Source organism: Bradysia coprophila, unplaced genomic scaffold (assembly GCF_014529535.1).
Source record: "Bradysia coprophila strain Holo2 unplaced genomic scaffold, BU_Bcop_v1 contig_94, whole genome shotgun sequence".
In the NCBI taxonomy this organism is placed as follows: Eukaryota; Metazoa; Arthropoda; class Insecta; order Diptera; family Sciaridae; genus Bradysia; species Bradysia coprophila.
The window spans coordinates 9,822,148-9,846,709 of NW_023504022.1; the positions used below are offsets into that span (position 1 = coordinate 9,822,148).

The following is a 24,562-nucleotide window of genomic DNA, read 5'->3' on the forward strand; positions in this document are numbered from 1 at the left end:
TTGCTAGGAATCTCGCGCCGCGTCATTCACAATAATTCTCATTTTGACACATTTTGTATAAGGAAGATGTCACTTTGTAAGTTATTGTGAATGACGCGGCGCGAGATTCCCTAACACCAATAATTGTTGCTATGATTTAATAAGACTCCACTTAGCTTTGGCAGATCTCCGCTGAGTGTCCGATTCGCTCCATTAAGCCTTCCTGCAACTTGCTTAGGCCTAACGGACACTTCCTGAAGCCTAGCAGAGAATTATTAGTGCTCAGCGGAGGTTTGTTAAAGCTCAGCGGAGAATTATTAGAACTCAGCCGATATTTTTATTCAAAGAGGTGGCATAATTAGACTTCGCGAAGTCTTCTTAGCTTACTAAAGAGGAACGAACATTTATTTACGCTCAGCGCAGTCTTACGAGAGGCTCAATTTTTAATAAATGCTCTCCCATCGTTGAGAGAATGTCCGCTGAGCTCTCGTAAAGCTTTAAAAAATGGTCGATGAACATTATTAAATGTATACGCTACCCTTTGTCAACCGTTTGATGATTGTTTTCAAATGTCCGACACTTTTTTGAATGAAAATATTTTACCGCCGAAGTGAACACAGCAAACATTGATTCTAGTACTTATGGTAGCGGAGTGTCACAGTTGTGTCGAAATATTTTCTGTGTTTTTGTCGCGACAAAACAAAAAAAAACTTTGTTTTTGCATCGAGTAAAAAGTGTTTTAGTGTTCAAATATGCCTTGACGACCTAAAGAGACTATGCCCGAATACAATGGAAAGCATAAGAGGTGAGTTTCTTTGAATTTTTTCGGTGAATTTTTGTGATAAAATTTTCCATAAGGTAAAAACAAAATAAAATGATCTAGTCTGGTTTTTGACAATTGAAATTCAATTGTCAAAAACCAGACTAGATCATTTTATTTTGCTTAAATTTTACATTTTCGGGAAACTGTCCTGTCATTTCCCAATGACGGGCCTTTATGAAAATATCTAACAGAGTGTACTAACAGTTTCGTCAAAATTCAAAATCAATAATTTTTCTGACGATCGTTTTAATAGCGTCTTCCCCATAAATTGCGGGATCTGCGTCGCAATCATCATCTTCCATTGCTCAAATATTTCTTTCTCGAAGTCCAATAAACGTGCTTCAATTTCACATTTTCTTTGAATGGCCTTCTGGCCTTCCTCTCCCTGGAATATCCTAAATAAATTTTTCAGATCAGTTAAAGTACAACCAGTGAATGGGTTATCCTTACGGCGAATCTAAAAATTCGAGGTCTTGTAATGGAGCTGTAAGACGTATGCGTAATTTAAAAGCCCATTTCAGAGTTCCAGACACAGTTGGTAGACATTTGTCAACGGGAATCGCCTGACGATATGTAGAGATTATTGAGTGTACATAGTACAACGAGCGAGACGAGACGACTGTTACCTTTAAACCGATTTTTTTCAACTGTTTCAGTTTGCTTTCGAAAATTTCGTTCACTTCTTCCATTTCCTGCTGATACAAGTCAAGAATCGTCTTATATTTGTCTCGTATTTCGTGCTTAATAATCTTACTGTCGAACAACGTTCCTGCCATTTCAATTAACTGAAAACAATAAGGTTATTGAGCCACAGTCACTCATTTTTCTTCTACTTCAACGCAGAGGTTAAGATCTAGGTTCAGAGAAGGAACTTTCTCGCCAAGAGCGTGAAATAAATTCTCTCGTTACCTGAAAACAATGCGCTGTGCTGTAGCACTCATCAAATGCTTCAATGAATATTTGAGCCAAAGATCTCTCGATTCTATCAGCGTTGTCTCGATATTCTTTCTGAATTTTTTCAAAGGACACTACTGTTCCGTCTGCATCTAAGGTATCAAAATCGATAGAGTTCCACTGGCTGTACAATTTTTGATACTCCAACGAAGCATCCGTAATTCGGCGACTTAGATTTCGACCTTGAAAACAGAATACGTCCAATTTACTGTGATTTATACCCGCTTCTACCCAACAGACCTTTTATTCCACCCATCTCAATCCGATCCAATTTAGAGAATTCGTTAGCCGTTTGAAAAATGTCGCGTATATCGTTCAGTCGCTGTAAATAGAGATTCAATCGCTTGAAAATGGTCTTTCCTTGAAATGACCATGCAATCGGACTCGTTTCTGGTTTCTTGTAAGTGCTCAGTTTACTTTTTGTGGTCATGACCTCTAGCCTAAAATTGAATACTTATTTCTACTTGCTCATGGCTAGCAGTGCCAACGTAAAAACGAAAAAAACTGACTTAAAAGTTTCCAAAATATCGATCGTCTCTTGCATTCTACTCAGTGATTCTTCCGAGTCTCCCTGAAAAAGCGAACTCGAATCCAAGTGTTTGCTTGACTCACGAATCAGCAAATTGCAGACCATTAAGAAGTATCGCGTCCAGTGATCTTTTGCATTGTAATAAGTTGAGTTTGCCCACGTCAGGCCAATACAATGCAGGAGTGGCTGAATCAAAGGCTTGATCATATTGAAATCGGTTGTTTCAAGTTTGTCAGTTCGTGGCCTTAATGCATTCACATAAATGCGTACATCTCGTGCTTCATTCAACGAAGACACTGTTCGTTGGAAGATTGAATGAAATGATGAATAGTAAACGGAATCGATTGATTTCAGTATCATTAAGATGGTATTAATGCCCTGGGCGGTCACTTGACTGTGAATGTTTTCCAAATTTTCATGTCGCAGTTGCCAATATTTATATTCGTCGGATGGTACTGGATTTAGACTCATATTCACAGGTTTTGTATTGATGACATTGTCGATTTGATGACACCATTTTATGACGATACCCTCAAGCTTGTTTTTCATTTGTAGGGTGAGCGCAGTGTGATCACTGGAAACGATAGTAATAGTACTTGCCAATGGGAAAAAAAAATCGTGAAAATGAGTTTTTGTGTGTTTACCGACCTCGGTTTCGCCTCGGTTCAGTAAACGTTGTAAAAGAAATAACCATTTCGATCGTTTGTCCCATTGTTTAGTCAGAGACTTTACTCAAAAACTTGAGGTCAAGTTAGGTACCTTAACTTAAGGTACCGTGAAGACCAGCGTTACAATAGTACCACTCTTTTAGTTCCACTTTTTTCCGTAAAAGGGAAAAAGTGGAACTATTGTAACGCTGCATATATGTAACGTTACAATAGTTCCACTTGTATAAGGAAAGTAGAACTAAAAAAGTTAAACTATTCTAACGCTGCATATATGCGGCGTGAAGATAGTTCCACTTTTTCCTTTTACGAAAAAAGTGGAACTAAAAGAGTGGTACTATTGTAACGCTGGTACCGTGAAGTTAAGTTCACTATAACACACGTTTTTGAGTAAAAGAAATGATATCTAAAGGGAGCAGCTGCTTCTATTGAATGTCGAGCTACTCGTACGGTGCATTTTGTATGTTCTAACTCAAGAGTTTTTTACTTACCCTGAGAGGACACTTTCACCAATCGACAAAATCTCTTCATTACCAACTGGAATAGGCAAAATTGTTTTATTGACTAAAGTTCCCTTAACTTCAGCTATAGTATTTCGTGTCGATTGCATCTGATTATCTATGTCTTTGACAATCACTTCTGGCCAAAGATGTCGATTAAATGTGCTGCTCAAAAGTGGATAAACAACTTCATCAACTAGTGCCGACAGACATTCCACCGTATTAGAAGATACATCTCCACATATGACATTCTGTCGATTTTTTGTGTTTACATTTAGTTCCTTGATCATTTTAAACGCATTAGAAGACTTAATGTCATTACCGTTAAGATGTTTTCAACGGTCAAATCGATTGAATGAATCTTCACGAAGTAGCAAGATTTGCCTTTGAATTGTGTGGGAAATCCGATGGAAGGTACTAAATATCCACTTGGTTGGGACGAAATTAGTAGAATCCGTTTTGCGGAGTCGTTCAACCATTCCATTATGATATACTGGAAGTAACAAAATAGGATTTAGAGACTAGAAACACCAACTTAAGAACTGGAATTCAAAACAGCAACGCATATATAGATCACTAAAATGACCGCTGGCGTGACGATCGACGGTTCGGTTTTGTGTGCAAACTAATGACAACCAACTTTGCTTCTAAGGGAATTCCCCGTATTTAGTTCATTTACATTCATTTCAAAGAATTGGACGCACTCACTTATTCATTACTATGTGAAATTGTGAAGTTGGTTTCAATTAGTTTGCACACTTTTCCCCACCATTCCTCACGTTTCCGTCATCAGTTTCACCAAACGAAGAGATCTATCAGTCAAAATACAGTACTTAAAAGCATGCCCCCTTAGCTAATATTAAAGCCTACATTTGTACGTTTCGTATTTTATTTTCAATATTTTTTTACAAAAATACTTTTTCAAAAAAGTACGACTAGAAATTTGTCAGCGTTCAATGTAAAATAGGGTTGCAAATTTACCGAAATTTTCATAAACTGCTGAGTTTTTCCAGAGCTAGTCAAACAATAGTTATTTGTGTATCTGTTTTGGACGATTGTTTTTAGGCAATTTCGCGAGTTGTAGCCCGAACGAAGTGAGGGCTACATGCGAAAGTGACGCAGATTAAAAATTTCACACGAAAACTGAACTTTTCAATTTTCTACCACACATTATGTAAGTGACTTTTAATCCTTAATACTGATTGCTTCTTTAAGCTTTCACTAACAGTTTGAATTCTAGAGTTGCAAAAAACAAAATCGTTTGTCGGCTATTCATCTGTTATCGATAACGACGAGAAAAATAATTGCAAGCTCTGGGTAAAATTGTCCTTTATATTGGAAAGGTCATGTTAAAAAAAATTGAAGTACAAGATTTGAAATCAACAGATTAAAAAAAAGCTTTGATCGATCGAAGTAATAGACCCGATAATAATACTGGTCATATGCTTTCCGTCTGTAACAGGGTAAGCTTAGATATTGTACTATTAACAGCTAAGTTTTAACCCATCGAAAAGCATCTACTGAACAGTGGTAAGAATTACTATCCGATAGTTTTGAATTTGAATTTTACTCGATTTTTCTTTTATTTATTTATTTCGAATAAGTGAATAAGGATCAACTACGAAATGCTTACGGTTTCAAACGTTAAACTAGACAAATTTTTACTTTCGAATCTTACCCTATGCTCATCGGTCATCAGTAGTTTCACCCATTTTTCAGCCTTCACTTTCATCGACACACAAACGTAATTACACAAATACTGAAGACGTCCATCATCTTCAAAATTCATTGCTGCACTGGTAACAACATTTCCACCAACCATGAAATTTTTAAGTATACCAATTGACTTCCATGTAATCCAAGCATTCGACTTCATAGTTTAAACAAACGATGTTGTAAGTGTGTGGTTTTTTATTGAGGGGTATTATGAAGTTCGTACAGTCTGACAGCCTATGCAACGTTCATGCCACGTATAAAAGTTGTAATTACGTGCACAAGATATTGTGGTATGCCTTTCGACAAGGAAGTTCGTTAGCTTAACACTTTTTTTGTGATTACCAAGGTGTCGATAATTGTTACATCGATAACTCATAAGCAGAACGAATTTCGATTGTATTGTGCTGACCATTGCTAAGGCAAAATAATTGGGGTTGCTATACTGGAACAATTATCTATGTGGATAATATACATAGAATTGGTGGTGGTTTCGGGGGTGAAAGAGCAAAAGTGAATTCTGGAAATACATTCAAATTTTCACGAAGTCATTATAAGCTGATAATGTAAGGAAATTATAAAAGAAATTGAAAATCGTCTTCCTATTTGCAATTTGGCATGCACAGTACAGTGGGTAATTTAATTAGGAACGTTCTCAGACAGTACCTTCAGTCGATTACTTCGTTTTTGATCTGTAGCTATAACAAGGGATAAAAGTTGATAAGAAGAATTTTAATGTGAATTGAATTGTTGATCCGAGTCGAAGCCGAGGTCAATAAACACACTAAAACGAGATTTCTCATTTTTATCCCGAGCTATGGGATGGAGTTTACATGCTTTTGAAACGTAAACCAATTTTCTTGTTTTACCTAGGAGTGCAATCAGCCAATGTCGAACCTAGAAAAAACAAACGAATGTAAAACATTTTTACATGCTTTCGTGTGTTTATTGACCTCGGCTTAGCCTTGGATCAACAAAATTCACCCGAAAACTCTATTTTTCAATTTTGTATCCCTTGTTATGTAAATAACTATTAACAGATGGAAAGCAAAAATTTAAGACCTGATTAGCCAAAGCTGACGATATTAGATATTCTTCCCTAATGCAACGATTGGTGTCAATAGTTATTTAAATAACTACAGATACGAAGATGAAAAGTATAGTTTTGGTGCGAATTTTGTTGATCCGAGGCGAACCCGAGTTATGTAATGAAGTTTACATGCTGAGCTGAGAGCGTCCAAGTAGTGACATAAACCTGAAGGGAACAGTTCTCGACGCACATAATAAACTATTTGCACCCGGTTATGAAGCATAATATGCTTGCTCTAGAGTGTGGTTCAAATAGACTAAAATACACTTGCGCCCAACTGTGCTAATTGTTAGGCCACTTAGTACAAGGAAGATTCAAGTTACTTCTGTCGAAACACCCAATCGTTAAGCCAGTTTGTGCAAACAAGATTCAAGTTGATTCTGTTGAAACACCCAATTGTTAGGTCAGACTGTACAGACTGTACAAGGTAGATTCAGGCTGCTTCTGACGAAACACCCAATTGTTAGGCCAGTTTGTACAAGGAAAAATTAACAGTTGCAAGAATTTCCCAGCATTGTTCTTTCGCCTCCCATTTCTGCTGTTCACTTTTGTATGCAAAATTTCTGTCCGCATTTTTTTGACGAATTTGGCTTCATCAGGCCTTCCTAAAGTTCGTAATAAGCCTATAAATCGACAAAACTCTGATCAAATACAAAAAGAAAAGTCTTTCCATTCAAATGAAATGTTTGTAGCGTGTCGTAGGTGCACCTCTTGGGCAAAATCGACTTATTGTGATTATGGTACTAATGATAGAAGTGCGTCACTACTCGTACAGCGCTATCTGCAAGCCACTCTGAAACGACCTTTCGCAGACGGCTATGCCATTTATTATCGTCAATGAGCAATATAATAAACGGTCAGCCATCGCTTATATAATCTTATAAACAGCAAAATGTATATATTTCAAACCCATGATTCAAAAATCTGGTATCAATCAATTGAAATGAATAGATAAAAAGTAAGTAACAGTCTCATGATATGCCTGCCGTCTGTGAAAGGTTAAAAGTGTAGATATAAACTTGCAAAATGAGATAGTATTTTCCACCTCGTCACATTAAATTTTATACAAAGCGAAATGATAGGACCTATTACTATTCAGAATGGATGAATATGACTTGATTAATTGGAGCGATAAGTTTTATTGTTTGGTACTTTTCCGGATGAATCTATCAACGATCACCTAATAATTCTAATTAGGAATGTTCATTCAATTAAAAGCGAAATGATGGATGAACTATACGGATAGTCATTTGTTAACGAGATCTATGACAAAAATAGGCGATTACCTGCTGCTAATTTAGTCTTATATAAGCGTACATATTAAAACGATTGAAGTAAAAGATTTTGTATCAGATTCTGTCACAGTCTGATACAAAATCTTTTACTTCTATCGTTTTAATATGTAAGAGAAAAAGATCTAATTTGAGTAAATTAAGTAACAGAACAACGCACTTCAAGCGACAGTGATCATATTCGACTGCTTTTAAATAGAGTATGGTTTTTACAGTGTTTTCCAATAGTGTGACACACTGTTTCAGTACCATATTTAGAGTACCACTCATGCTTGGAGTGCGTTGAACAGAGTGGTTTTTTTAAATTTCTAGAACATAAGAAATTATATAAAAAATGTGTTTTTCATACCTAGGACCCGACAAGTGCGACTTCGTCCAATATAAAAAATTCTATTCGTACCACGGACTAATAGTCTTTTTTAGCGAATTCGATTCCAGACCTCGCCTTCGGCTCTGTCTGGAAACTTCTCACACGCTAAAAAAGACTTTTAGTCCTAGGTACGAAATGTACTATTTTGCTCTAAAAGAGTAAGAAAACACTCAACAATCATCAAATATTCCCTCAAAACGAGAGCCTCCACAGAGGGCAATGATGGGAAAGAGTTGGCGGCGTAATACTCATTCTCACCAGAAATTTCAGGTAATACTTATGTACTGACCTCGGTCACGTTATCCCGAGCTTTACTGAGAATCCGAATAAAAATTCCTTATTTTCACAATGTGTTTCGGCTCAAGGCACAATTTTGTAATCCGATTTATAGCGGTTTTCCCACTCGTCAAAATAAAAAAAAAATGAACACGTGCGTACTGTGCTTTACGTGATTACGCAATGTAGATGCATATTTCATATGAGTAGGTTCCAAGTATTCCATGGAGTAGGTGCCAAGTAAGTGATTTAGGATGTAACATACTCTGATACCATGGCACCGTCTCATCTCCACCTATCGTGCAATGGCCTTGGTACAGTCGCAACGAAAACTGCCAACGTGTAATTGAACAAATACAAGAAACTGTTGGATCAAATTTACATCATCCTTTCGTTTGCAGTCGAGACATGGCAGAGGTGTACTGAATTGAATTAAACGCAATTTTCTAAAATTTAATTCAGGAGCGAACAAGTGAAGATAAAGCACAAAATATACTTGAAACAGCGAATTGATACTGGGCCTATTTTTCAATTTTTTTTAGGAATTTTTGCGAAATTTTTAGTACAGTCGGTGACTCTGAAATAAGTTATTCAATTCGTTTCAGCTGTTTCTTACAAACAAAAGAGGGGAAAATGTTTTCAATTTGATTGGTGGTGAAAAATTTTTTGAATCGGACACACCATTTTTGTTTCCGGACGTTTATGGTGCTATCGATAGGTAATTTCAAGGTGATCATTTCGCAGAAGAAGAATTTTTTTAAAACGACCTCTCCGGCTCGGGGCGACTCAAAGAAAATTTGAAAATTTCAAAATCATGACTTTTTCAGAAAATTTTACACCGAAATGAAACGACCCGGTCGGTTTTGATCTAATGGTAGTTTGTAGAGAATTGACAGACGATTCTAATAAATGTATCGTCGGGTCGAAAGGTTGTAGCTGTGAGTCAGGGTGAGGCATCAAAGTCCAATTTTATGGTTTTGTCAATGAGCACCCCCACCGATTTTTCATTTTATTGGCTTAAAATGAAGGCTAGCACATCCCATTTAACATATCAAAAAATTGGGAGGGGGTTTTTCAATTTTTTCAACAAATCTTAAAAAACTTTCTTATGAGTGCCCACATTCCTGAGATTTTTTAATGGAAATGTATGGGAAGTTCTCCTAAAAATGAAATTAATTGCTATATACTGGTTGTCTCTGGTCTACCGAACAATTATATGCACTAACAAGAAATTTAACATTTTTACTTTGTGAATGTGGACAACTTTCACTGATTTTTTCACAATCGGGAAGCTTTCTGGTCATGTCTAGCTCATCCATTGCTGGGTATAGCTTCAGTTGCTACTATATCTCATAGCCTGAGACCGCACCTTTCCAAAAATACCAAACTTGCCCTATTCCCTATCTGGCTTGTATTCTTTACGATGTCAAATATTCATTTAATGAAGTTTACACGCAAGGTGATACATTCTGATATTTCCTAACACTTTCAGTAGTCATTCAGTGATCTTTATGTTTATAGACCTGAACTTTGTCAAGAATATCAGAATGTATCACCTTGCGTGTAAACTTCATTAAATGAGTCCATAACAACCTTATTTGACATAATTTGTAACTTTATTTCGGTTAAAATTGGAAATAACAAACTTCCTCAAAAATCATTCGAGTAGGTCGACTTACCAACATATTTGACATCGTAAAGAATACAAGCCAGATAGGGAATAGGGCAAGTTTGGTATTTTTGGAAAGGTGCGGTCTCAGGCTATGAGATATAGTAGCAACTGAAGCTATACCCAGCAATGGATGAGCTAGACATGACCAGAAAGCTTCCCGATTGTGAAAAAATCAGTGAAAGTTGTCCACATTCACAAAGTAAAAATGTTAAATTTCTTGTTAGTGCATATAATTGTTCGGTAGACCAGAGACAACCAGTATATAGCGATTAATTTCATTTTTAGGAGAACTTCCCATACATTTCCATTAAAAAATCTCAGGAATGTGGGCACTCATAAGAAAGTTTTTTAAGATTTGTTGAAAACATTGAAAAACCCCCTCCCAATTGTTTGATATGTTAAATGGGATGTGCTAGCCTTCATTTTAAGCCAATAAAATGAAAAATCGGTTGGGGTGCTCATTGACAAAACCATAAAATTGGACTTTGATGCCTCACCCTGACTCACAGCTACAACCTTTCGACCCGACGATACATTTATTAGAATCGTCTGTCAATTCTCTACAAACTACCATTAGATCAAAACCGACCGGGTCGTTTCATTTCGGTGTAAAATTTTCTGAAAAAGTCATGATTTTGAAATTTTCAAATTTTCTTTGAGTCGCCCCGAGCCGGAGAGGTCGTTTTAAAAAAATTCTTCTTCTACGAAATGATCACCTTGAAATTACCTATCGATAGCACCATAAACGTCCGGAAACAAAAATGGTGTGTCCGATTCAAAAAAATTTTCACCTGGTCGTCTATTCGATTGATAAAATATCGAGGGGTGAACCACTCTTTTTTTTCGAAGGATTATTTAGTGATTATTTGAGTTTTTTTTTAGGTTGTTTGAGTCACTCTTGAGGCTACTGAACGCTTAAAAACTTGTCATTATTAATTTGTTCGTCGTATTATGGAAGTGATCTCGAAACTGGACATTTTGGATGGTATTTGCTAAATGACAAGTTGATTATTCTGATTATTTGGACTATCTGATTATTTGGTGATTATTTCAGAGTGGTTCACCCCTCGTAAAATATCGATTATTATTTCCTCAGAATCGATAAATGATCGATATTTTCCAAAGATCAATATCAATCGAATATTTTACCAATAATCGATAAACATCGACTGATAATTCGATTTGTCAATCAGTATTTATAGGTTATCAATAAAACATTGGATCGTTTATTTGGAAATTTTACAATCGATTGACGAAACAAGCCTAATCATTAGACCAATATCGAGTCGGAACAAATTGTTGTCATGGTATTGTTTCTTAATGATTGGTTCCCCTTTTAATTACTTCTGTACTCATTGCCGTTCGCCCGTTTCGTTGCTAAACTAAAAGTAAATTTGTATATGAAAATACTGCATTTTTATTGCTACTTTAAAAGTTTTATAATTCAATTTTTCTCGTCTAATTTTTAATTGTTTTTCATTTATAAAGATAAGTACAAAATATTTTGTTTGTTTTGTATATTTGAGCAGCTTTGTAACAGTTTCTTTTTTTTTAATAAGTGTTCTTTCTCGACGTACTAACAAAATTATTCAATTCATCACTTATCGATAATTACATAGGAAGACATAATTAATTAATTCATTTTTTTTTGTATTAGAAAATTATTTACTTCTAGCTCAGTTTTTTTTTCTATTGTTTTCGTTTATCGTTTTTAAATAGACAAAATTATTGTACATTCCCGGCACTTTATCTCTCGACTATTTCGTACAGTTTTTCTATCAAATTGTTTGCACATTTTTTGTTAATTAAAAAAAAATATTTTCATTTTCTCTTAAAAATTAAATTTTCCAATTTAAATCGATGGAAAATGTGTGTTTTCCTTCCTATATCTCAATTATTATTCAATAAATAGTCGCGTCATCTAAATCGATATATAACAATTAATAATACTAAAAACAATTTTATTTAAATTTTCTTACAAGTATTTCGATTCTACTTTTTCTTTTTCTTACACTTTTCTTCGCGGGTAAGTGTATACCGACATATTTTATGATTTAGGAATAGTTGTAGCCTGAAATTGCTGCTACCTAAAATTCGTCTAACAAATGAAAATCTAGATACTGCCGTGTTAATCCAGATCACCGTATAACATTTGTGTCGTTGCTTTCGCGAACTTTCGAGAGTTTAAGCATCTTTTTCACCAAAATATTTCACTTTTCCAATAGAATGCAAAAAAATAGGCTCAAAGTTTTCGAAAGCTCGCCAAAGCACACACACAATGCACAACGATGCCTTGTTAGCCCAAACACCGTATCACATTTGCAGCTTTTGATAGCTTTAAGCTTCTGTTGAACTCCACTAAAATATGCTATTTTTCCAATGGAGTCCAAAAGAAGCTCAGAGCTTTCGAAAGCTCTTGAAATGACACAAACAATGTGATACACTGCCATGTTAAACCGAAACGTTGTATCGCATTTGTGTCGTTGCTTTTTTAAAAGTCTTTCGAGAGCTTTAAGCATCTATTGTATTCCACCGAAATATTTCACTTTTTAATTGAATCCAAAAGAAGCTCGACCTTGTCGAAAGTACTCCAAAATACACAAACAATGAGATTTTTCGGTTTCACACTGAAGTTTATTTTAGTGTTTCGTTACAGGTCACGCAAGCACGAACCAAACATAAAATCATTAAATTAAAGTCTAGATTTACATTTGTTAAACGAAACTTTGTAGAAACAGTTTCAAACCACAACAACTCCTAAGTCAGAAGCTATATCCGCATCCACATTTCCCGCAAGTCTAAAACAATAAAATTAAATTAAGTGCCCGACTCCACACTTGACGGTCTGGGAATGCTTCCTGAAGGACTGGTCGCGTTGATGGACAACGTACACGACACACACGGACATGGTCCGCCCAATTTTTTCGATAGCACCGAACGCAACTTCAATGCAGGTCCCAATTTCATGCCCAACGAATTCGTTAAATGATCTTCCGTTAACAAGGGTAAACCAGCTCCATCGATGCATTGTTCACGAAAATTCTACAAAAAAAAGATGGAAAAAATGAATGAAATTACACTCAATGCTGTTGTTGTTTCATTTTTTTTGTTTAACTAAAACATATGTGGGCATCCAACTCATCAAAACCTGCAAATTATGGATAATAAACATTCGCGATTGCCAGCGAAAAAGAGTTGCAAAAAACCTCTTTGTAGAAGTTACAAAAAAAAATTGAAGAAGAAAGAATTGCGAGGTTATATGTTATAATGTGTATAGAAATGTAATGTGCCAGTGCAACGGCACGCGCCTCCGGGTAGCAACGTCACGACCTAGCTATTAAAGTCTATATAATCACTGGGTGCAGTTTATATAACCAGCAAACTCGTCAGATAAAATATAATATTGAAATGAGAATAAAAAAGATTCAAAATCGTTTTTACAGCAACAACAAAAGAAGAGTTTTAAGAATGTTTGAAGAGGAGAATAAATGCAAAATGAATGAACAACAAACAACAACAAAAATTCAACACAATTCTTCTTCGGACGGTTAAGCATTACAAGAATTGATCAAAATGCACTTGCATAGTGTAGTGGTTAAGGTATTTATGATATGTTCATTGAAGAATAAGCAATTTTTCTCTGATTACCATTCTTTTTTTTAATGATTTGTTTTGTTTTCATTTCCGGTGGTGTGGCGTAATAATTTAATTAATTTAACTTGTTTTTGTAATTGCAACAAAGTCGGTAATTATTGTCTGCAACACTTCTAGCGACATGGAAAAAGATTATTTACCGAAGTCTCTTCTACTCTAGTCGAGATGACAATCCATATTAAGTGTTAAACTACTCAGGGTAAATTTTGTATCGACAAAAAAGCTTCATCAGTCCCTATAGAAGACCATTCATCTGCTATCGTCAACGGTAACAATTGTCATATAACAAGGATCAAAAAGCTTAGAAAGATAAGTTTTCGTGTGAATTTTGTCGAGGTCAATAAACATATGACAACGTAACTTTTGCAAGAAATTTAGTAACTTTTCAACTTTTGACCCGAAGTTTTTTTAATGGATTTTGCATGCTTCAGATTCTGGGGAAAACAAGAGAATTTGTTTGGGAAGTCACAGCATCGAAATCATTTCCGAGAGACTCTGTCTTATACCAAAAACCACTCACCAAGATCTATTCTAAGGAAATTAATTCTTAAAAATTTCAAAAAATTCTTTAAAAATTGCTTAAAATTCCAAAATTTTGGAATTTAAAAATTTAGAAAATTTGTAGGAATTTTCTAAGAATTTTATGAAATTATTAAGAGGTGCCTTTAACTCAACTACTTTAACTCCATCTGATTTTCAATGATTTTCTTTAAGAGGCACCGGTACTTAGCTAAAATTGTAGCCTACAATTGTGTGCCTCCTCCTATTTCATATTTGATGATATCTTTCCATCAGAATCCTTTTTCAAAAATGTACGACCGCAATTCCGACCACGAATGTGTTTCAACAGAAAATACATTTGGTTGTAGTCGTTTGACCAGCTCTAGGGAAAGTGAGCAGTTTAAGGAAATTTTCATAAGCTGCTCACGTTTCTCAGAGCCGGTCAAAATGCTACAATCAAATGTATTTCCACGTTCCTGGTCGGAATTGCGGTCGTACATTTTTCAAAAAGGATTCTGATGGAAAGATATCATCAAAAGTAAACTAAAATCCAGTATTTAAAAATCGCCCTAATGTATGCTTTTCAGCAAGGCACCGATGCCTCTTAATTGCCATGTTTAAAATTGGTTCGGTTAATGGTCGCTCCTAGAATTCAATTTAATTGTAAAAAAAAGTCAAATCTTTTTCGTACTGAAATTACTTCAATAAAATTCTTCCCGATAAATTGAAATACAAAACCGGAGGATATGCTACAGATATCGGGTCATTAATTACATGATCGTTAACCTTTTGAGAAAGAGATGCACACGAGAGAAACACGATCAATGTTCCGTGTACACAATTTATTGAGTGGATACAAAATTGAAAATAAATTAAATCGAAAAATAAAACTAAAAATAAATCTAAGACATATCCATTTTAATGATCAATCTAAATAGAGGAAACCTTGAGCTCTTATAATACCCAACCAGATACCGAAGAGATACAACCATAAGACATTAATTTGAAAATGTTGTTGTTTTTTTGCGCTCAGATTTTTTTTCTTCTTCTTCTCTTCATTTAAATATTTATTATGTTCAATCAGACATTAATTCAACCTATCTGTTCGATGTGCCATGCTAAGGACGCCCACGTGCTCGATATGTGCATAGACCGCGCGCGCATGTATATCAACTATATACACAACAGCAACCTATTGCACCAATAAAAAGATTTTTCAAAGATTTCAAATAATAATTTAGCACAAACGCGGCGACCTGATCATCCAATGAAGATTTTTTTTTAAATATTAAAAATAATAACAACAAGCATGATAACCATGATGCCGGTTTTAAAGTTTAAATAAACACGAAGTGAAAAAGAAAGACGGAAAAATCTGGTTCTTGCTTGATACAAAATTTATTACATTTTGAGATAGTTTAGATCATGTTTGATTTTTGTTATTATTATTAAATATAAAAAAAAAATATATTTTGTATGCTCAGTCTCGGTGCGTTTTTCTTTATCCATAAACTTTCAAGTTATCGTGTTCAGCGGGCACCTATCATCATAACTTTTCTTTGCATATATAATATGGGTACCCCAGAGTTGATGTGGTTAAGACAAATTTTTTTTTTTCATTTTAATTTCATTTTAAATCACTTTTTATTGCCTATTTTCCAGTTTGAACGGCAAAAAAAAATGCGCTCAACAACATGCACCATTTTAAAATTTACTTGTAAAGTAATTCACCTCTTCAGGCAAAGTGCATTTTATAAATCGCAATTTAAAGTGGAATGTTATTAAATGCAAATCCAATGATGTGCACTCCAGTTGTCACCTATTTTACATTTTTGTGTTATTAATAAATTTAAATAAATTTTATAATTTAATCATACTCGGCTGTATACAACAAGGTTGTTCGGTATGCTTATTTTCAAATCGTATATTAACACTATTTTGAACTTAAAATGAAAAATTTATGTTGTCGTCTGTGTCGATCCGGTGTGTTTTAATGAAATTGACAATTTTAATAAAATTTATTAAAATTTTTGTTTTGATATTCTCGCTTTGGATGTATACATTTATTTCATCTGTTGTTAATGGAGCGTGTTTTGTTCACGGAAATTATATCTGATATTTATATTGCAGACTCTGATTGATTTATATCTTTGGAATAATTTAAGTGTTTTCCTTCAACGTTTTTTTTACGCATTTACGTATGGCAGAACTATATAGCTAACGGTAATCGTTATAGGCATATACCATTCAAGTTTCAAGTGTAATGCATCCATGCAGTGCTATGAGCTTATAGCAGAATTATTCAAAACATTTTTTTTGTTGGGTTGAGTGGATTCTAGAGTGAAAAGTGGATGCCCACGTTAAATGTTCGTTTAAGTGCCTACGTTTTTGTCTTTGCACTTAAAAGACGAAGAATTTAGAAAAAATAAATCATTTTTGAAAACAGAAAACATATTTGTCCGCTTGAAGGCAGTTTAATCAGAACAGTCAATCGAACACTATCAATGCACTTTCAACTATCGTGAACTACTGAGGTCAATAATATGAAAAACGTTTTCTATTTGAGGTTCAGGTTCAGATGTAGTCAGACTATTTTTGGAAAAACATTTTCTAAATTTCCCGAATTTTTCTGCATTTTCCTAAATTTCTTTTTTTTTGGAAAATTTAGGAAAAGTTAGAAAAGTCTTGGAAAATATTGGAAAGTCTAGGAAAATATTGGAAAATTTGAGAAACTGCTGAATCTGTGAAAATACAGTAAAATCTATGAAAATATTGGAAATTTTAGGAAAATCTAGAAAAATGTGCGAAAATCTGGTAAATCTGAGAAAATACCGGAAAATCTGAGAAAATATCGGAAAATCTGAGAAAATACCGGAAAATCTGGGAAAATCTATGAAACCACAGGAAAATCTAGGAAAATGTTTGCAAAAATTGTACCTGGATGTTATTACGTTTCATAATTCATAAGTTACCCAAGACAGTAAATATGAATGTTCGATGAGGAAATGAGTCGACAAGGGCATAATTTAACCGATTTTCATAATCGTTTTAGTAACATTCATTACTTCCATTCATATTGTTCACATTGTCTTTGCGTAACAGCATCACTTCAGTTCTCATATTTTTTTATCGCATTCAAAATGTTTATACATCTTGCAAAATCGCTCAGCATACAAGCGAAAATTCTGCACAAAAAGGGAAAGAAATATTCACGATTTCAACGGAAGATTCAACACGAGTTATTACGCCAATCAAAATATGTGTCATGTTAAAGATATTCTCAATATGCATGTTTTACTTGAAGTGGAGTAATAATTTTTACCATAAATTTCAATCCTAAAGCATACGTTCTTCAGACAGATGGTTGCATATTTGCATTTTCATATCTATACGTCTGCACACCATTCATGAGAATTCTCATTTTTTTACAGCATTTCATACGAAGAATCTTTTTTTCTTCTGCCTCTTCGCGCTCAATTTATTTGTTTAAAGAATACGTTTGTTTAACGTTAATGATGTGTAATAGACCCTCTAAAGTAAGAGACAAATCACGAACATGTGAGAAAATCTAAGAATGCCAATCAGCAATATTTCCTTTCTATAAATTCCAGTGAAGTTACAGACCAATAATCGCAAAACGAAATGCGCTTATTGCTTGGTGGTAACATTAAGTAGTGTGTAAAGTTCACGATGAGGAGGCGTTTTAATACATTATAAAAAGCCAAGACGAATTCAGGACTTCAAGAGGTTTCAGTTTTTCGAGTGCGGATTTTTGAACGTCTTTGGATTATTCGGTAATCAAGGTGAACTCTTTATCACGTTGTTTTAACATTTGAGATTCAAAAAATTATTACAAATCATTCTACATAACTTTATCACTAAATCTGTTACTTCAATTGTTTAACTTATTCTCTACTGCTTCATGTAAAGTCTTATACTTCAATTGTTTTAGCACACATTTCACTATAAAATGCCACATTAGGCAGGGATGGTCGCTTATTTTTGGTCGCTCATGTCGATAACAAATGATTAACCTTTGCTGTTTCTGCGTCCCATGGATTAATTTTCGCTCATCATGAGACATGAATCAATTTTCTTCTCTTGGGAAACCTAAGATTTAATTTCTTTTTACCTAACACCTAATAAGAAACCATTCAAGTCAAGACGCTATTTCTTGGATAAATTTTCAAACCTAGCTAATATAAGAGACTTGAGGAATTTCGAAATAATTTCCCCATAATATGATCAGGACACCTCTGCCCAAATGACGTTCTGCGCTGATTTGCTTAGCAAATTAAGAAAAGTACATAGGACCTCCGGACAGTAAAGAACGTTACCTAAAGATGTAAATTAGACTGATTACCGTTCGCGTGAGGTAAAAAAGCATCGCACAAAACGACTAAAATAAAAGTTACGATAAAAGCTTTGAAAATATGGTGTGTTAGTACAGTGGAACTTAAACATCACTTCTTTAATTCAAAATTAATTCTTATTTGGAACGCTTGAAAAAATGTATTTCAATTCATTTTATACGCAAGAAAGGTTACACCGATAGCAAGTTGTTCGGAAAATAACGGACCATGCCCATAGAATGTAACTTCGCCAGTTCAATCGACATACAATACATCCATTGGATATTAAGTGTGACTTGTAACAACAAAATAGCAAAATTCACCGTCTTTATTGAATGAATAACAGTGGTGATTAGAAATTAGAGCTACCATCTATCAAACGAAATGAAACAATGGCATGAAATGTCCGTAACCATAAATAAACGTTCCGATTGCACTTTATGTATTCAAGCAACTGAAAGTAAATAAATTTTAAATTGACCGAACACACAGTGCAAGAAGTACAAGTAAATAATAATACTCCTATTGTCTTTCACCTTTTGTTCCATTCTTTGATTCTTTTCTTATTTTTAAGTATAACTTTTAACTAACCCAACTGAACTAGCAGTTTGTTGTGCACCGAGTTAGTTTTTTTACAATCAACTGGTAGGACATATTAAATCGATATTATCACTCCTTGTTTCAAAAAGAAAAGTGTATGGGCGCGTAGGTTGTATCTATATACTATGATATATGTACGTATCAGGGCTCATTTTCGCGAAATCGGTACTTGAAAATTCTTCAAAATATTCGAAATTTAAGAAAAATGGAATTTTTGATTTTTGAAAATTGTCGAAACTTATGAAAATGCTTAAAACACTTAAATTCAAGAATTTTGAATAATTTCAGAATATTTGAAAATTTCAACAATTTTAAGAATTCCGAGAATTTCAAAATTCTTAAAAATGCTCGAAATACTAAAATTCAAGAATTTCAAGAATTTTCAACAATTTTCAAGAATTCAAAAAATTTCTGCTTGGAATCTCTAGAAATTCTTAAAATTCTTGTAATTCGAAAAATGTTTTTGGGATGAGCGCAAATCGTGACTAATTCTGAATTTTAGACATTTTTCAAATACTCATCGAATTGGATTTGAAATAAAAAAATTTTGATGTGCACGGGTGAGACACGAACTCACAACCTTCAACTTGCCGGGTTGTTACTCTACCCAATTCGCAGAATTCTTGAAAATTCCTGAAAATAGGCCCTGATACATACATAAAAGCGCACTTTAAAGAGAAGAGGAATTACTGTCCCACAACTTATTTAACCGTACAAAATTTATAACAATGAATAAAATCGTTGAAAAAGACCGCATGTAGATATGAAAAACAACAAACAATAATGATGCTCACTGCACTCTACATACAATGCACGGCATATTTATATATATTATACATTGAACGAATTAGACTATCTAAGAACGCGATTTTGTAGCATAAACGGAAAGAGAATTTTAAATGCACCACAAGAAAAAAAACGAGCCCATGAAAAGGCTTTTATAAGAATCTGACCGAACGAAAGAAAAAAGTTGGTAAAGGTGCATCTCAACCACATAAAGTTTTTCTGTTCTTTTTTTTTTTACTTATCACACACACAGAGTGTATATCCGGGGGCAGATTCTTAGTGTTCGGAAAGGTTAGCCAGGTCATAACGAACAACTAAATTGACCATCATCATTGTGTATGCAATCAGATTTTAGTTGGAAGATACTTGATTTTTTTTCGTTGGTTTCGCTTTTTTCATATATTTGTGTTTTTTTTTGTAAGTTTTATGGATGGTCGATGATGCTCTTATAAAGATGGTGATTATGTTGATGTAGCATGCAATGGTTGTTGTTTTGTTTTTTGTTTGTTGGTTCTTCCTCCTTCTTTCATTTAGTGGATTTTAAGCACAAAAATATAGACTGACATTTAACAATGATGGATTTTTTGTGCGTATCCAAAGATTTAGTCATCCGATATAGGAATTCAATAAAACAGAAACAATTCACTACTTTCGATAACATTCAAATTTTTGGATTGAAATTGCCTTGATGTTTGATGCCGTGGTGATGAAAAGTTTATGTAGTCAAGTGTAGGATTTTATTGAAAAGAACTTGGTGAAGCAGTACTTAAATGCAATAGTTCAAGGTTGAACTTCATTTTACATTAGGATTTACAAAAGTTCAGGAAGGTCATTTGGATAAAGCAGAAATGGGACATGTCACAATATAGCGAATTATATGAAAAAGAACATTTCATTAATTTGTTCCATTTTGGATGGACTTACGATGAATTTATAAAAAAGAACTTCTAATGGCATCGTCACTCTATCGATATGAATCGGAACTAAATCAATGAAATTTCATTTTTTTTTATAACTCACTAATGTGGCATGACTCGCTTCCTGCATTTAACTATTGATATGCAACACAAGGAAACAATGTGAATCGCTTGGAATGTACACAAATGGTGACATAGTTTGTTGGATAATGTATCGGTGCCCAATCGGCACGTTGGTCCCAATAACGTCCGTGGTTCCGCTGCAGCCGCGTTTCAAAAAAATAAATAAAAAGTAATGGAAACGGTACAGTTATTGGTGCAACATCTATATAGGGTGACATGAGACAAAATAACAACTCCTTAGGTCTCCACTTCCTAACATAGTACAACATGGAAGGTAGACATGATCGAGCAGTTTTGTCTTCCTTCGATATTGTCTTAATAAAGGAGGAAAACCTTTGCAGCGGTTATATGAATTCACTGCACCCTAGATATCCGCTTTACCAATAACTGTGCGTTCCCATTACTTTTTTAAGAGGCTTCAAGGGAACCATAGTATGTATAAAATAGGTAACATAGTGCGTTGGATAAGGTATCGATGCCCTGAGAACGAAATACGCATTCGTTGGTCCCAATGACGTTTGTGGTTCCGCTGCAGCCGCGTTTCAAAAATAAATAAAAAGTAATGGAAACGGTACAGTTATTGGTGCAACATCTATATAGGGTGATGTGAGACAAAAAAACAACTCCTTAGGTTTCCACCACCTACCGTAGCACAACATGGAGGGTGGACATGATCGAGCAGTTTTGTCTTCCGTCGATATTGTCCTAATAAAGGTAGTGAAAACCTTTGTAGTGGTCATCTGAACTCACTGCACCCTAGACATCCGCTTTGCCAATAATTGTGCGTTCCCATTACTTTTTTAAGAGGCTGCAAGCGAACCATAGACTTCATTGGAACCAGCGGATGCGTTTTTTGTTCTAATGGTCCCGAAACCTATCCAACGCCCAAGTTGATTTATCGTCATTCTACATGATGTAGTATGTAAGACGCTTGAGCAGTTTTTCTTCGGAAGTATTTAAATCTGTTGACTTCAACTGAAGAAATGACCTGATTAGATTCTGATCATAAATTGATTGCAGAGTTACCAGATCTACCCTTCCTTTATGGGTCAGTAGATCTATAATTTGAGAAACATAAAAAACATCCGTCCAACCTCAAATTCATAGAATAAAAATGAAAAAAATCGCACGGGCCCTCCGGGCCAAAGGTCTACCATTTATTCGTAAGATGTCGGATAGGTCAGAAACATGCAGAACTCAGCCGAATGCATTAATATCAGAACGAACATCCAAAGTTTCATACGAAATATGAAGCAAAAGAAGCGAAAAAGATTTTTCTTTTCTTTTATTTTTTAGGTAGCCGCGGGGATCAATTATTTTGCAACAGCGTACCAGTCGCCGTGTGTGTGTATATATTTTCATTCTAATAAAACTACCTTTATCAATTTGACGTGAAAGGTAGGTATTGCTGGATATATAGCTACAACGGTTTAGATGATTAACATTTCTGTAAAACAAAGGGCAATTTTTTGTTTGTTTTTATTTTCGGTTTTGTTCATTGTTCTTCGGTCGTTGCGAATTCACTTGAAGATTTTCGATTTTTTTTTGTAAGGGTTTGAGGAACTAAATATGAACTCACCTCAACGTATTCAGCACAAATGTCGATACTTCCAACGAATTCGCAGACTTGACTCACGTTCCAACTGTTAATTTCATCACTTTGTGACTGACACTTTCTCTGGCTCGCCGTACGACACGAACCGCCACTACTCAGACTTCTTTGATGCGTCGGCGAACCGATACTTCGGTTTGGACTGTGGGTGTCTAGTTTCACTCGTTTCGTCACCGGCGTACTCGCACTAAGATCGAGTGGAGACGCGGACACCGTCGCCTGTTCACTGCTCGACGACTGATTATTGCTGGAAGGACTTTTTGGCGACTGTTGGCTTAAATTGGAAATTGAGAATGTGTGTAGAGGAAAACGTTGATTCGATGGTGTGGCTGCTGATGTCGGAATTTGGTTGATGTTACTGGGTGGTGTTGTGTTAATGTTTGGCCGTTTTGTTGGTCCCTTCAATAGGTTTTGAATTTCAGCTTCTTTGGCAGCTCGAGCTAACGTTACTAACGCTTGTGTACTGCTCATATCGATGAGCGGTGAAAATACTGCTGGAGGGAATGCGATACCGGATGGAAACATTGATGAAATTAGACTATTTTGTGCAGGCACCTGTTGAATAAATTGAGTAAGCGGTCACTTTTAATCGTAATTTAACATTACAATGGAACGAACCGATGGTGCAGTTGGTTGCAGTCTTTTACAGTCGGGTGGCGATGGTGATTCTTTGGTGTTCTTTGCGTTGTTTCCAAATCTCGATTCAAAAATTGAATTTCTTGAATGTGACGACCTGATTGCAAGAAAACAACAAAATAAGCGAACGTCAATGGGACAGTGCAAGTAAAACTTACTCATTGGGATTGTTATTGTTATACTTTGCAGCTAAACTTCTGATAAAGTCTGAATAGTTTCTCGGCTGAAAATCGGATTTCATTGTCCCGGAGGAATTTTGTGAATTGCCAATTAAATCACTCGGGTGTAATGATTGTGGTGGTGTACCAGGATACGACGACGGTGTACCACTTCGAGATCTGTGATTAGATGAAAAGATGTTAAAAAAGAAGTATTTAGAGAGTTCAATCATTTATCTGTTAAACTTCAAATTAGGTTAAAAAGTTTACGACATCTCTCAATGTTCAGTCTACATCCCGCTTAGTATAACCTTATATTTTCTTGTACAATTGATTCGAAAGTACAAACTGAGTCGAAGAACAAATCATCAGAACGTGAAAGTGCTATGCGACCTGACCTCAAGTTTCGACGATATAAGGTCATCCTTTCTGATGAAATCTTTTATTTTTTTCAAACTTTTTCAATTTTTGGACCAGCCTACAGCATTTTCATGTTTCAATAATTGGTTCGTCGTGTCTTAACTAACAGCTCGTCTCCTTGAGGTTTCTGGTTGAGGAGCTTTGAACCAGGGATCAATTTCAGGGAGTTAAGTTCTTAAAAATTCTAAAAATTTACAAAGACCTTTTGCTCTGTTATACCTCCTGAGATTGCTTACCGAAATACCAATCTTTAAACAAAAAAATTAAATTTACGAATTTTTAGGAATTTTAAGAATTTAATTCCTTAAAATAGGATCTCATCCAAATGTTAAGAATTAATCAAATACCCAACCATAAAAATACGATCTATAAATGAATATGTTCGGAACTTGACAGTAGAGTTCCGATTATATCGGATTAAATTCAGAACTTGTCTTCTCAGGAAGCTTGTTAGAGCTTTGAGTTATTTCAATGTTCACTATGGTTTGTACAATGTACATTAGAGGGTTTTTATGAATGTATGACGAAAACCCTAAATGGAAATGTTAGCCACACTTAATCGATTCCTTGATAACACACAATAACTCGAGTAATTCTGAACTGGTTCCCAAAATTTTTTTTATTCGAATAATTCTGAAATTCCTGGGGTTAAGTTCGTTAATGGAAAAGACCTTTCGCGTGATTTATTGGATTCTATAAACAAACAAAGAAAATTTCGACAACTGTGAATAGATCTGTGCCCCGTGACATTTTGAGGGACCCCACGGGATTCTTAAAAGTTGGTAAGCTTTCACTCTGTTGTATGTATTATGTATGGATGTAAAGGATTATCAAAATGTTTACAATTCATACACGCAGACTTTCAGTGATAGCCTGCGTCAATGCACCCAACGATCAAATCCGAGAATTCTAATAATAACAAAGTTTCTTAGAGTTGTAA

At 34.8% G+C, this 24,562-nt stretch overlaps 2 protein-coding genes across 3 annotated transcripts in view; both read right to left on the minus strand.

The window, feature by feature from the left end:
* Positions 1 to 986: 986 nt before the first annotated feature.
* LOC119085522 (dynein heavy chain 9, axonemal-like) lies at positions 987 to 1,930 on the minus strand. Its single transcript, XM_037195938.1, has 4 exons — positions 1,712 to 1,930; positions 1,429 to 1,587; positions 1,253 to 1,365; positions 987 to 1,197 (listed from the first exon to the last, which is right to left on the minus strand). The coding sequence occupies exons 2-4, from the start codon at positions 1,576 to 1,578 to the stop codon at positions 987 to 989; spliced, it is 474 nt and encodes a 157-aa protein (XP_037051833.1). The 5' UTR covers positions 1,579 to 1,587; positions 1,712 to 1,930.
* A 9,638-nt stretch (positions 1,931 to 11,568) lies between these two features.
* The window catches only part of LOC119085373 (transcription factor mef2A), a 59,844-nt gene continuing 46,850 nt past the window's right edge, over positions 11,569 to 24,562 (minus strand). For both annotated transcript variants that reach the window (XM_037195756.1, XM_037195755.1), the window contains exons 3-6: positions 23,203 to 23,382; positions 23,027 to 23,141; positions 22,376 to 22,963; positions 11,569 to 12,905 (exon numbers count right to left, since the gene is read on the minus strand). In XM_037195756.1, coding sequence (XP_037051651.1) covers positions 12,681 to 12,905; positions 22,376 to 22,963; positions 23,027 to 23,141; positions 23,203 to 23,382 — 1,108 coding nt within the window. In that variant the 3' untranslated portion in view covers positions 11,569 to 12,680. The remainder of the gene's footprint in view (positions 12,906 to 22,375; positions 22,964 to 23,026; positions 23,142 to 23,202; positions 23,383 to 24,562) is intronic.